Here is a 13,445-nt window from a genome sequence, read left to right on the forward strand (position 1 = left end):
CTAGCAATGAAACTAATAGTAGCATGAAATCTAAAGGAGATAGGCTAGAGTTTTTTTCTCATAGGGTTTAGATTACAATTGTAATCTAATAACCCCAAACTTAGTTCTATAGAAGTAATTTTGAAATTTATTTTGGATCTATTTTAGGTACTTAAATAGAAAGAAAACATAATGCACAATATTGGGCTTGATAACCATGTATCATATATTTATATGTCAATGCATTAATTGCAGTCCATTATAACTCCTTATACTTTGTATCTTCTAGTTATCCTCACCATAACTCTTCTCTCCTTATAGCATGTATTAGGTTATGAATATTTATCTTGTAGCTACTTTAGCTCTTCAAAATTATATAATAATTATTATAATCATATATAGCTATTTAGATTGTCGTATGGGTTATAAGTACACATGAAAACTTAGCTCGCATGTCATCCAAGACATAAGTACGGTGCATATAGGACGTCTAGGTTAGTTATTATCATCATGTGAAGTAGTATGTTCTTGTTAAAGCCTGTTGGAGCTATCCAACTCAAAGTGTGTTAGGTGGTTGTCCCCTTATAAAGGAATATTGTTATAAAATATTTTCACCATAATCAATATTTTATTTTTTAATATTTTAATTTCTTTGATCTCTTTATACTAGCATCCTCATAAATTACATCCAAATGTTTTGTTTCATCTTCAAGATTAATTATCTTGGCCTTTGGTTATCATTGAATTGTAGAATTAACACTCCCATCTAGTTGCTCAACTATAGAAGAATACCCAATATTTCTCAAGATCATATTCTAGCTATATAATAAATTTCACATTATCTCAATCATAACTTGTATTATATTATCTTTATCATAACTAAAATATATACACTTTACTAATTTATATTACAATTTTAACCTCTTCTTTATGAGCACACAAGTACATATGCATCACAACCAAATACTAAAGGATATTTAATTGTGCTCTTTCTTCTTATCCAAACCACAATCTTGGTTTCATCGATAATTGCTAAAGAATGGGACCCACTAATTAAGTAACATGTAGTACTAATCACCTCTCCCTATTCCAAACTAGCCCCCACTAAACATACTGATCATCCTTTCCCTTAGCAAATTACCCATGTCCTCTACAACTCTATTTTTTTAGAAGTCTATGGAGTTGTAATATTAAATTTAATATCATTCCTTTTTATTAAATCTATCAAATTTTACTTATAAATAAATTATTTACCATTATTTATTTTCAACGGTTTCATCATTTTACTTGCCTAATTTTCTAAAAGATCCTTACACTCTTCAAATTTAATGAAGACCTTGGATTGATTCTTTATAAAATAGACCCACATCTTTATTGAGATATCATCAATTAAAGTAAAATAATACATGGTCTTTTCCAATCAAGCATGTTTACAAGACTTGACACATCACTATGAATAACATCAAAAATCACACTAGACTTATGTAACTTGAATAAAGTTGAACATTATTTTTTTTCAATAAATTTGATATTCACAATAGTTTGAATCAAGAAAATAATTAGTTAACTCTTATACAAGATTTGTGTTTTAATTACTAAGACCCTTTACACCAATGTGGCCCATGTGGCCATGCCACAACATATTCCTCTTAGCTAGTAGCTTGGTTTCTAAAGTGAGAACATGTGAACCCCTGCAACATTCAACCTTACCACATGTCTTTGACATGTGCGCCTTTACTACAATTCCTAAATTCCCTTTTCTACAATTATTGATCTTTTAAGCATATATTAAGAGGTATCACTAAACTAATATGGGTGCTAACATAAAGGTGGAAAAGAGTTCTAAACCAAAGTCCCTTTGCCAACAACACTCAATGAACACTATTTACACACTCACATCATTTATATTACTACTAGCTAATAGGTCTTGTGCTAAACTTGGAATATGCAAAGCTCCCAAAATAAATTTTATCCTCCCATCAAAAGATCTAATATTAACTCAACTATCCACAACAATACTTAGAAACGATTTGACACTGAGAAAGATCTTTCTACCATCAAATTTCTCATAGTTAGAAAATCACTCGTTGGGAGAAGTCATGTAGAAAGAAGCACACAAAAAAAATCTTCCATTCATCCTAACATGCATGTGTAAGAAAATCTATAACACATTTTTAATTTAGCCTAAAAGTATTTAAAATATAATTCCCCATTTAATTCATTCTTTAATTTCTAGTTCTACTTGCATTCCTTCTTTATGCCACCTTTCTTACAACATCTCCAACATATTTCCTTTGATTTTGTAGGAGACTCGGATCTCCCTTCAGACTTAGATCTAGTCTTGTTTTCTTATCCTTCTTTTATTTTCCTTAGACCATTCGATTTAGAATCTTTCCAACTTACATCATTTGGGACAAGAGAGTCCACTGCCTTGTCATGCAACCAAAAGAAAAAAAATTGAATTAGTGCATCAAATGGCCATCGCTAGATTGTCTCATAAGTCTACCAATAAACACCATAACAGGACCATGCATATATCTTCTTCCTCCATCTTTACATGAAAAATTATAGTTAGTATACAATAGTATTAAATGCATTGTTCAATAATTGAATCCCTATCACCTACCCTCAAAAAATACTACTTCCATAGAGGATGCTTGTTCACCAATGATTTGGTCTGGTACAACTTTCCAATCGTTTCTCAAAAGCCTAGTAGAAGATTCATCTACAACATTTAGGAGAACTAAATTTCCCAAGAAAAACCAAACAAGACTACTAAATTTCCTATCTAACACAACCCAATATTCATCCTGCATACGTAATGTTTTACTTTTAAGGAATGCTTTCCATAAATCTCTAACCAACTATGCTAGACTACACAGAGGTTCCATTCCCATAACCAGTCCGGAAATAACTCAAAAGCCGGTAACGTTTGCAAAGCCAATTGAAAGAGAATCTCCCTCTCCTAAGTACCCCAAGAATTGCATGGATATCATGCCTCTCAAATAGATAAGCAGTCTCATTACTACCACTGGACTCGAGATTCTGCCAAGCATCACTAGCTCAACTACAACCTGCATGAACTATAACCCGTCAACTAAATTAAATCCAAGTCTAATCTATATTATATTGAATTGGATAAACTACAAGTAAATTCAATACCAAACTCCCTATGTGGTGGCCAACAATCCAAGTCGTCGTAATGCAAATTGGCTTTTACAAAGATGTCTCCTTGTGGTCATTTTTCCTATATTTTCCGATGATACAAGATCAAAACAAAATCCATTTAGCACATGGGGTAGCCAGCAGATTTTGACAAGAACACACCCGCGAGCTTCGATGTCTATGTAGTGTAGCTTTTGACTTATAGCTGGTAGCCTCCTGACCCATTCCCAATAAACTAAAATTATTTTTTATATCTCAAATCTAAATATAGGCTTTAATAAAAACTAGCAAAAGATTTTGCAGCCAAATGAAAATACACAGGGCCATTACATCATTTGTAGGATGAAAGGCTACTACGACATCATTTTCAAAATAAGATAAAATCCTAACCAAAGTATCCAAGAAGAAAGGAGTAAAAATAATAGTCAAATGCATACCGAGTATCGAAAAATATAGCCCGTGATATCTCATGAGTAAATTCATGCATGCCCTCCAATCTGCGTATAGTTGTTAGTTCTTTTGTGGGGATGGAAGGTGAGCATGCACAATGAAATAATCAAGATGCCCAAGTTTGTCAAATTTTGATTGTTGGTAGTCCCTTATTTGGTAAAAGTCCAAAATTAGGGACCAGTCTGAAGGCGACTGTGCAAAGTGACTGGCATAATTTGCGTTCATGATTTGACAACTAGAATAGAAATTCAATAATGCAAATGTATATAAATTCCTCGCAAACATGTGAAAAAGAAACTCTTAGTTTTGAAGATATACATCTGGTTTTAAATATGATACGCCCATCGATATTCAAAGAGAAAAAAGTAATGCTCCTCTCACACTTGCTATAGAATCGTTGGGCTCCTCCATATACATTCTTTCTATTCATCCAGTTAGGCTTACCTTCGGAAGGAACGGAAATTAGATGCAAATGTTACAATAGCTAACAATATTTTCAAGTGTTTAAAAGCTTAGTATACAGAGTTAGTTTAGAGAAGTAGTCTGTATTTAGTAATCATTTTTTATATTTATTTATTTATTAAGATTAATTATGTCAAATTATTTCATTTATTTATTAAGATTAAGAGGGAATGGATTAAAAAGGTAGCTAAAGATAACACATACCAAAGGGTTGTAGTTGAATTAAATGAGAAAAAATTAGTGAGCATGATGACACATTCTTAAAGTTCAAACTTAACTAATGGTACGACCTCATTAGGATTATTTACCAATGAATCAAGGTTACCTAGTTGTCTACAATTTAGAATTTTCATTGGGATGATTTAATTTAGCTGATTTTCTCATAGATATAGAACTTTAAGGTGAGATCATGTCCAATTCTAGGCGGATAGCACCTGTCTAAAAGGAAGAAGATAGTACAAACATGCCCTACACTAACCAGTGATGAGAGAAATAGATGTGAAGATTAATCATTGAATAATTACACATGAACATTACAAAAAAAGTTTAAGAGAATAGTTTTCCAATGTTCTCGCACTTATTTCAAACACCTTCCAAAATGATCAATCTAACTATTAAGGACTATGAGGCCATTATATTTACTACACCATCTAAAGTTATTTGTGCTCACATGCTTTATCAAATTATCTAAAAAATTCACCAAAGAGTTAGTGTTTTCAATCATCATCAACTATCCTCCACCATGTCATGAGAATAATGATATTGTGCATCTATATGCACCACCTACATATGAAAAGTTATGTTTTTTAAAGATAATGACACTTTGAATCTCACATCCAACCTAAACTATTCCTTGAGTTTGCCTAATAATTGAAAAAAAAAATCTAAACAAAATTGTCTCCTTGTAATTTTTAATAAGTGTCACGTGTTTTGCCTCTATAATGGATAAATGACTACAACCTATCACTTGCTCATTCAACTAATAACAACATTAAATAGTTTAAATAAATAGCAACTAGTAGATATTTTTCGATTGAGATCTTCTATCCAATCTAAGTTGACAAAACCTTGGATCTCAAAGGTTTGTGAGTAATCCCAAAAGTAGAAAATATAATAGTTTATAGTGTTTCACATTCACATAAAGTCTTTATTTAGTGTTGCGCATTTCTTTATGCCAATATTAGTCATATAATAAATTTGGGCTCCTACTATAATAGCAATGTCTAACTTTATGTAAAACATAGCATACATTAGACTGTGAACTAAACTTCTGTAAGCAACATGAATTCTATACTCCATCATTATAGCTGAATACAAATACATTGTTTAACTAATAACATAGTCCCCACCAAAATAGGAATATTTACTAGTATATATTTTTTCATACTTAAATATTCTAACATGAATTCACATTCTTAGCCTATCTGAACCAAAGCTTTCTATTTGCTCTCCTTTTTCAATACCTAAGATGCACTTAGCAACCCCAACCCTTGAAGTTTTAGTTTGAGGATGCTCCAGCCCTTGATGTTGTGAAGAATGCCCCATTTAACATAAGATCTCCCACTAATCTCCAATTACCTTCTATTGAATCTTTGGGCTTTGTCACCTACACATTACCCATACCATAACTATTCTACATCCCTTGAATACCAAATATATAAGAGACATGAATTGTAAGGATCTTTTACCTCCTTCTGGAATTGATTATCAGGAGTAAGGAATCTATTGCCTTGGTTGTGAATGGTGGGGTTTGCACTTCCCCCGATTGAATACATTTCCTCGTGGGTGTAATCATTGTTCACCACATGGAAGTATCCATATTGGCATCTGCACCTGCATCATAACATTCATTTCTTAAACTTAAACAAATAAACTTCAGCAAGTTGTATCGTGGTCTTCGTAAAAGGAATACACAGTAGTTATAAAATTTTATTCAAACCTGGGCATTCGCTGAACAGGCCCTTCTACAAAGTGGTTGAATGCAACTGTTACTTGCATTTTGACATCTTGGGTATAGGCATCGCTATGTCCAAGAAGTATCACCTGCAAAAAGAATATATATATAGCTGACTTGAGAAATAACGCTCTATCGACAAGTTTATTAATCCTAACATTTATTTATGTTTCTGTCTAATAATTGCCTTTTAGTACCCTACTCTAAGATCCATGTGATAAAAGTATAATAGTGAAACCTTTTATAAATAAAGTAAATTTATGGCAAACCAAACAAGTAGTTTAAAGCACCTTGTCATGGTGAGTGAAAAAGTTGTTTGAAATGGTTATAGCAGTGGATCCCATTATGGCATCGACCAACCCATCTATGCAACTTGACAACGATGGCTTGTCTTGTCTTTTAACTGTTCATGATAAGCTCCCCCTTGAGCTAAATAACCATATCTCTTTGGAAAATAATCCAGTGAGGCTCAGGTTGAATAACAGCGTGTCGTAGAGTGCCAGGTTGAGGATTGATCGGGTCATCGTCATTTGAATCCGTAAGTATATAAAACCTCCCATTCTTACCTTTGATGGTGTTTTTGTCGAATCCGATAGCATAGTTAGCTAGTCTCTTTCTGTTATTAACCCAGTAGGGATCACAATGCCAACAATTGTCAATGGGGTTCCCAGTTCCGTACGATCCCAGCTACTTTCTCGAAGTATCTAGACTCCTGTATAGTAGTTCTTGAAATTTGTAAATAATCTCAAGTGTCTGGAACATATGCTAGCTATAAAAAAATGCTAGAACTTTGAAGTTTTATTAATTGAATTGACTTAAATATCTTTTCTCCGGTGAAGTTATCTTATATTGAATCTATCTCAACAACGTCAATTATTAACTATTCGATGACATGATGATATGGCGAAAAGAAATTTGGTCTATAATAGCTACATGCCAAGTATAGATAAATGTATAATATTATAATAAACTTTGGGATTTAGCATGTCATATTAATGTCCTGAATGGAGTAAGACATTACATTTCATTTCCATACCACTTTTAATAAATTATCTAAAGCATCTGAAATGCAACATGCTTACCATTCTACAATCTCAGCTACAAGCTTCGGTTACTTTTAGTAGTCTTGTATCTTTCTTGAGGAATGAAGGGATCAATGTATCCTTTATCTGGTCATATCTTTTGATCTCCTTACAGGCTTATCATGAAACTTTTTTTTTGTTGCATCCATTTGTCTATCTTCTTCATGCTATCGATAGTTACATTTGTAATCTTTTTATGCACCTCTTTATAAAATTGAAACCCCTTCCTCTTGAATAAATCTTCTTCCCTTTTCAAGGGTGATGTCTTTCATCTCTTCATGCATCTTTTCCCTTAAACTCTTTAAATATTTGTGGACGTTTCTTTGGCCTAATTTTCTTAAAACACACCCTTTTTTGTCATCCTTTATCTCTTGCTTTCTTCTTGATTGGTAATGGTTATAATTTGAAAACTTTATTCCTAGAAGAAACCCCAACACAACCTAACCAATTTCCTAGAAATGAAACTAATAGTAGTAAGAAATCTAAAGGAGATAGGATAGATTTTTTTTCTCAAAGGGTTTAGACTACAATTGTAGTATAATAACCCCAAACTTAGTTCTATAGAAGTAAATTTGAAATTTATGTTGGATCTATTTTAATTACTTAAATAGAAAGAAAACATAATACACAATATTGGGCTTGATAACCAAGTATCCTGTATTTATATCTCAAGGCATTAATTGTAGTCCATTATAACTCATTATACTTTGTATCTTCTATTTATCCTTCCCATAACTCTTCTCTCCTTATAGCGTGTATTAGGTTATGAATATTTATCTTGTAGCTACTTTAGCTCTTCAAAATTATATAATCATTATTATAATCATATATAGCTATTTAGATTATCCTATGGGTTATAAGTACATATCAAAGTTAGCTCAGATGTCATCCAAGACATAAGTAAGATGCATATAGGAGGTCTAGATTAGTTATTATCATCATGTGAAGTAGTATGTTCTTGTTAAAGCCTGTTGGAGCTATCCAACTCAAAGTGTGTTAGGTGGTTGTCCCCTTATAAAGGAATATTGTTATAAAATATTTTCACCATATTTAATATTTAATTTTTTTATATTTAAATTTCTTTAATCTCTTTATACTAGCATTCTCATAAATTACATCCAAACCTTTTGTTTCACCTTCAAGCATAATTATCTTGGCCTTTGGTTATCATTGCATTGTAGAATTAACACTCCCATCTAGTTGCTCAACTATAGAAGAATACCCAATCTCTCTCAAGATCATATTCTAGCTATATAATAAATTTCACATTATGTCAATCATAACTTGTATTATTTTATCTTTACCATAACTAAAAAATATACACTTTACTACTTTATATTACAATTTTGACCTCTTCTTTATGAGAACACAAGTACATATGCATCGCAACCAAATACTAAAGGATATTTAATTGTGATATTTCTTCTTATCCAAACCACAATGTTGGTTTCATCGATAATTGCTAATGAATGGGACCCACTGATTAACTAACATGTAGTACTAATCACCTCTCCCTATTCCAAACTAGCGCCCACTAAACATATTTATCATCCTTTCCCTTAGCAAATTACTCATGTCCTCTACATCTCTATTTTTTTAGAAGTCTATGGAGTTTTAACATTACATTTAATATCATTCCTTTATATTGAATTTATCAAATTTTACTTATAAATAAATTAGTTACCATTATTTATTTTCAACGGTTTGATCGTTTTACTTGCCTAATTTTCTAAAAGATCCTTACACTCTTCAAATTTAATGAAGACCTTAGATTTATTCTTTATAAAATAGACCCACATCTTGATTGAGATATCATGAATTAAAGTAAAATAATACATGGTCTTTTCCGATGAAGCATGTCTACAAGACTTGACACATCACTGTGAATAACATCAAAAATCACACTAGAATTATGTAGCTTGAATAAAGTTGAACATTATTTTTTTCAATAAATTTGATATTCAAAATAGTTTGAATCAAGAAAATAATTAGTTAACTCTTATACAAGATTTGTGTTTTAATTCCTAAGACCCTCAACACCAATGTGGCCCATGTGGCCATGCCACAACATATTCCTCTTAGCTAGTAGCTTGGTTTCTAAAGTGAGAACATGTGAACCCATGCAACATTCAACCTTACCATAGGTCTTTGACATGTGTGCCTTTACTACAATTCCTAAATTCCCTTTTCTAAAATTATTGATCTTGTAAGCATATATTAAGAGGTATCATTAAACTAATATGGGTGCTAACATAAAGGTGGAAAAGAGTTCTAAACCAAAGTCCCTTTGCCAACAACATCACTCAATGAACACTATTTACACACTCACTTCATTTATATTACTACTAGATAATAGGTCTTTTGCCAAACTTGGAATGTGTAAAGATCCCAAAATAAATTGTATCCTCCCATCAAAAGATCGAATATTGACTCAACTAAGCACAACAATACTTAGAGATGATTTGACACTAAGAAATATCTTTCTACCATCAAATTTCTCATAGTTAGAAAATCACTCATTGGGAGAAGTCATGTAGAAAGAAGCAGACCAAAAAAATCTTCCATTCATCCTCACATGCATGTGTAAGAAAATCTATAACACATTTTTAATTCAGCCTAAAAGGATTTAAAATATATTTCCCCGTTTAATTCATTCTTTCATTTCTAGTTTTACTTGCATTACTTCTTGATGCCACCTTTCTTACAATATCTCCAACATATTTCCTTTGATTTTCTAGGAGACTCGGATCTCCCTTGAGACTTAGATCTAGTCTTGTTTTCTTATCCTTCTTTTATTTTCCTTAGATCATCTAATTTAGATTCTTTCCAACTTACATCATTTGGGACAAGAGAATCCACTACCTTATCATGCAACCAAAAGAAAAAAAATGAATTAGTGCATCAAATGGCCATCGCTAGATTGTCTCATAAGTCTACCAATAAAAACCATAACATTACCATGCATATATCTTCTTCCTCCATCTTTACATGAAAATTTATAGTTAGTATACAATAGTATTAAATGCATTGTTCAATAAAAAAATCCCTATTAAACTACCCTAAAAAGATTCTACTTCCATAGAAGATGCTTGTTCACCAATGATTTGGTCTTTTACAACTTTCCAATCATTTCTCAAAAGGCTGGAAGAAGATTCATCTACAACATTCAGGAGCACTAAATTTCCCAAGCAAAACCAAACAAGACTACTAAATTTCCTATCTAACACAACCCAATATTTGTCCTGCATACGTAATGTTTTACTTTTAAGGAATTCTTTCCATAAATCTCTAACCAACTATGCCAAACTGCACAGAGGTTCCATTCCCATAACCAGTCTAGAAATAACTGAAAAGCTAGTTATGTTTGCAAAGCCAATTGAAAGAGAATCTCCCTCTCCTAGGTACCCCAAGAAATGCATGGATATCAGGCCTCTCAAATAGATAAGCAGTCCCATTACTACCAGTGGGCTCGAGATTCTGCCAAGCATCACTAGCTCAACTACAACCTGCGTGAACTATAATGTGTCAACTAAATTAAATCCAAGTCTAATCTATATTCTATTGAATTGGATAAACTAGAAGGAAATTCAATACCAAACTCCCTACGTGGTGGCCAACAATCCAAGTCGTTATAATTAAGATGGGTATAAAACACCATTCATCTATGTCAATCTTAAACTGAAGCTGATTCTCGACTATGTGTGGGCACCTGAAGATTATATGCACAATTTTCACAAATATGCATCAAATTTCTCTCTCTTGTATAAAAAATGCAAATTGGCTTTTCCAACGATGTCTCCTTGTGGTTGTTTTTCCTATATTTTTTGATGATATAGGATCAGAACGAAATCCATATAGCACATGGTGTAGCCAACAGATTTTGACAAGAACCCACCCATGAGGTTTGATGTCTATGTAGTGTAGCTTTTGACTTCTGATGTCTATGTAGCGTAGCTTTTGACTTCTTTCCGAAGTCATGACTCATTGTGGGATGTTGGATCCACATTTCCTTATAGTTGGTGGCCTTCTGATCCATTCCTAATAAACTAAAATTATTTTTTATACCTAAAATTTAAATATAGGTTTTAAATAAAAACCAACAAAAGGTTTTGCAGCCAAATGAATATACACAGGGCCATTACATCATTTGTAAGATGAAATCCTACTACGACATCGTTTTCAAAGCAAGATAAAATCCTGACCAAAGTATGCAAGAAGAAAGGAGTAAGAATAATAGTCAAATGCATGCCGAGTATCGAAAAAATGTAGCCCATGATATATCATGAGTAAATTCATGCATGCCCTCCAATCTATGTATAGTTAATAGTTCTTTTGTGGGGACGGAAGGCGAGCGTGCACAATGAAATAATCAAGATGCCCAAGTTTGTCAAATTTTGATTGTTGGTACTCCCTTATTTGGTAAAAGTCCAAAATTAGGGAACAGGCATAATTTGAATTCATGATTTGATAACTAGAATAGAAATTCAATAATGTAAATGGATATAAATTCCTCGCGAACATGTGAAAAAGAAACTCTTAGTTTTGAAGATATACGTCTGGTTTTAGATATGATACGCCCATCAATAGTCAAAGAGAAAAAAGTAATGCTCCTCTGGCACTTGCTATAGAATTGTTGGGCTCCTCCATATACATTCTTTCTATTCGTCCAGTTAGCCTTACCTTCGAAAGGAACAGAAATTAGATGCAAATGTTACAATAGCTAACAATATTTTCAAGTGTTTAAAAGTTTAGCATACAGAGTTAGTTTAGAGAAGTAGTCTGTATTTAGTAATTAGTTTTTATATTTATTTATTTATTAAGATTAACTATGTCAAATTATTTCATTTATTTATTAAGATTAAGAGGGAATGGATTAAAAAGGTAGCTAAAGAGAACACATACCAAAGGGTTGTAGTTGAATTAAATGACAAAAAATTGGTGAGCATGATGGCACATTCTTAAAGTTAAAACTTAACTAATGGTACTACTTCATTAAGATTATTTACCAATGAATCAAGGTTACCTTGTTGTCTACAATTTAGAATTTTCTCTGGGATGATTTAATTTAGCTAATTTTCTCATAGATATATAACTTTAAGGTGAGATGATATCCAATTCTAGGTGGATAGCACCTGTCTAAAAGGAAGAAGATAGTAGAAACATGCCCTACACTAACCAGTGATGAGAGAAATAGATGTGAAGATTAACCATTGAATAATTACACATGAACATTACAAAAAAAAGTTTAAGAGAATAGTTTTCCAATGTTCTCACACTTATTTCAAACACCTTCCAAAATGATCAATCTAACTATTAAGGACTATGAGGCCATTATATTTACTACACCATCTAAAGTTATTTATGCTCACATGCTTCATCAAATCATCTAAAAAACTCACCAAAGAGTTAGTGTTTTCAATCATCATCCACCATCCTCCACCATGTCATGAGAATAATGATATTGCGCATCTATATGCACCACCTACATATGAAAAGTTGTGTCTTTCGAAGATAATGACACTTTGACTCTCACATCCAATATAAACTACTCCTTGAGTTGGCCTAATAATTGAAAAAAAAATCGTAAACAAAATTGTCTCCTTCTAATTTTTAATAATTGTCATGTGCTTCGCCTGTATAATGGATAAATGACTACAACCTATCACTTGCTCATTCAACTAATAACAACATTAAATAGTTTAAAGAAATAGCCACTAAGAGATATTTTTCGATTGAGATATTCTATTCAATCTAAGTTGACAAAAGTAGAAAATATAATAGTTTGTAGTGTTTCACATTCACATAAAGTCTTTATTTAGTGTTGCTCATTTCTGTATGCCAATATTAGTCATACAATAAATTTGGGCTCCTACTATATTGGCAATGTCTAGCTTTATGTAAAATATAGCATACATTAGACTGTGAACTAAACTTGTGTAAGAAACATGAATTCTATACTCCATCATTATAGCTGAAGACAAATACATTGTTTAACTAATAACATAGTCCCCACCAAAATAGGATTATTTACTAGTATATATTTTTTCATACTTAAATATTCTAACATAAATTCACATTTGTAGTGTATTTGAACCAAAGCTTTCTATTTTCTCTCCTTTTTCAATACCTAAGATGCACTTAGCAACCCCAAAGTTTTTATGTGGAATTTTAGTGAACATTGATATATTATATTTCTAGTCATCCATTTATTGTCACCAAATATCATCATATAATTTATACATAAATTGGTAACAAGAAAATGATTATCATACAGTTAAAATATATAAAATGATATGGTTTGTAGCAAGTATAGATTCAGACTTCAAAAGGAATCAAACTTTTCACACCACATT

General features: G+C 32.0%; 1 protein-coding gene across 1 annotated transcript; it reads right to left on the minus strand.

Annotated features, from left to right (window-relative positions):
* Positions 1 to 5,554: 5,554 nt before the first annotated feature.
* LOC131068864 (putative pectate lyase 14) lies at positions 5,555 to 6,570 on the minus strand. Its single transcript, XM_058004142.1, has 5 exons — positions 6,564 to 6,570; positions 6,301 to 6,413; positions 5,996 to 6,099; positions 5,745 to 5,883; positions 5,555 to 5,662 (listed from the first exon to the last, which is right to left on the minus strand). The coding sequence occupies exons 1-5, from the start codon at positions 6,568 to 6,570 to the stop codon at positions 5,555 to 5,557; spliced, it is 471 nt and encodes a 156-aa protein (XP_057860125.1).
* Positions 6,571 to 13,445: the final 6,875 nt, after the last annotated feature.

Source organism: Cryptomeria japonica, chromosome 3 (assembly GCF_030272615.1).
Source record: "Cryptomeria japonica chromosome 3, Sugi_1.0, whole genome shotgun sequence".
Taxonomy (NCBI): Eukaryota; Viridiplantae; Streptophyta; class Pinopsida; order Cupressales; family Cupressaceae; genus Cryptomeria; species Cryptomeria japonica.

Excerpts from the sequence above, each read along its gene's own strand:
- LOC131068864 (XM_058004142.1), bottom strand. Across the intron at positions 5,884-5,995 it reads CCTGTTCAGCGAATGCCCAG|ATGCCAATATGGATACTTCC; the intron begins GTTTGAATAAAA and ends ATGCAGGTGCAG. Across the intron at positions 5,663-5,744 it reads ATAATCAATTCCAGAAGGAG|GTGACAAAGCCCAAAGATTC; the intron begins GTAAAAGATCCT and ends GGTAATGTGTAG.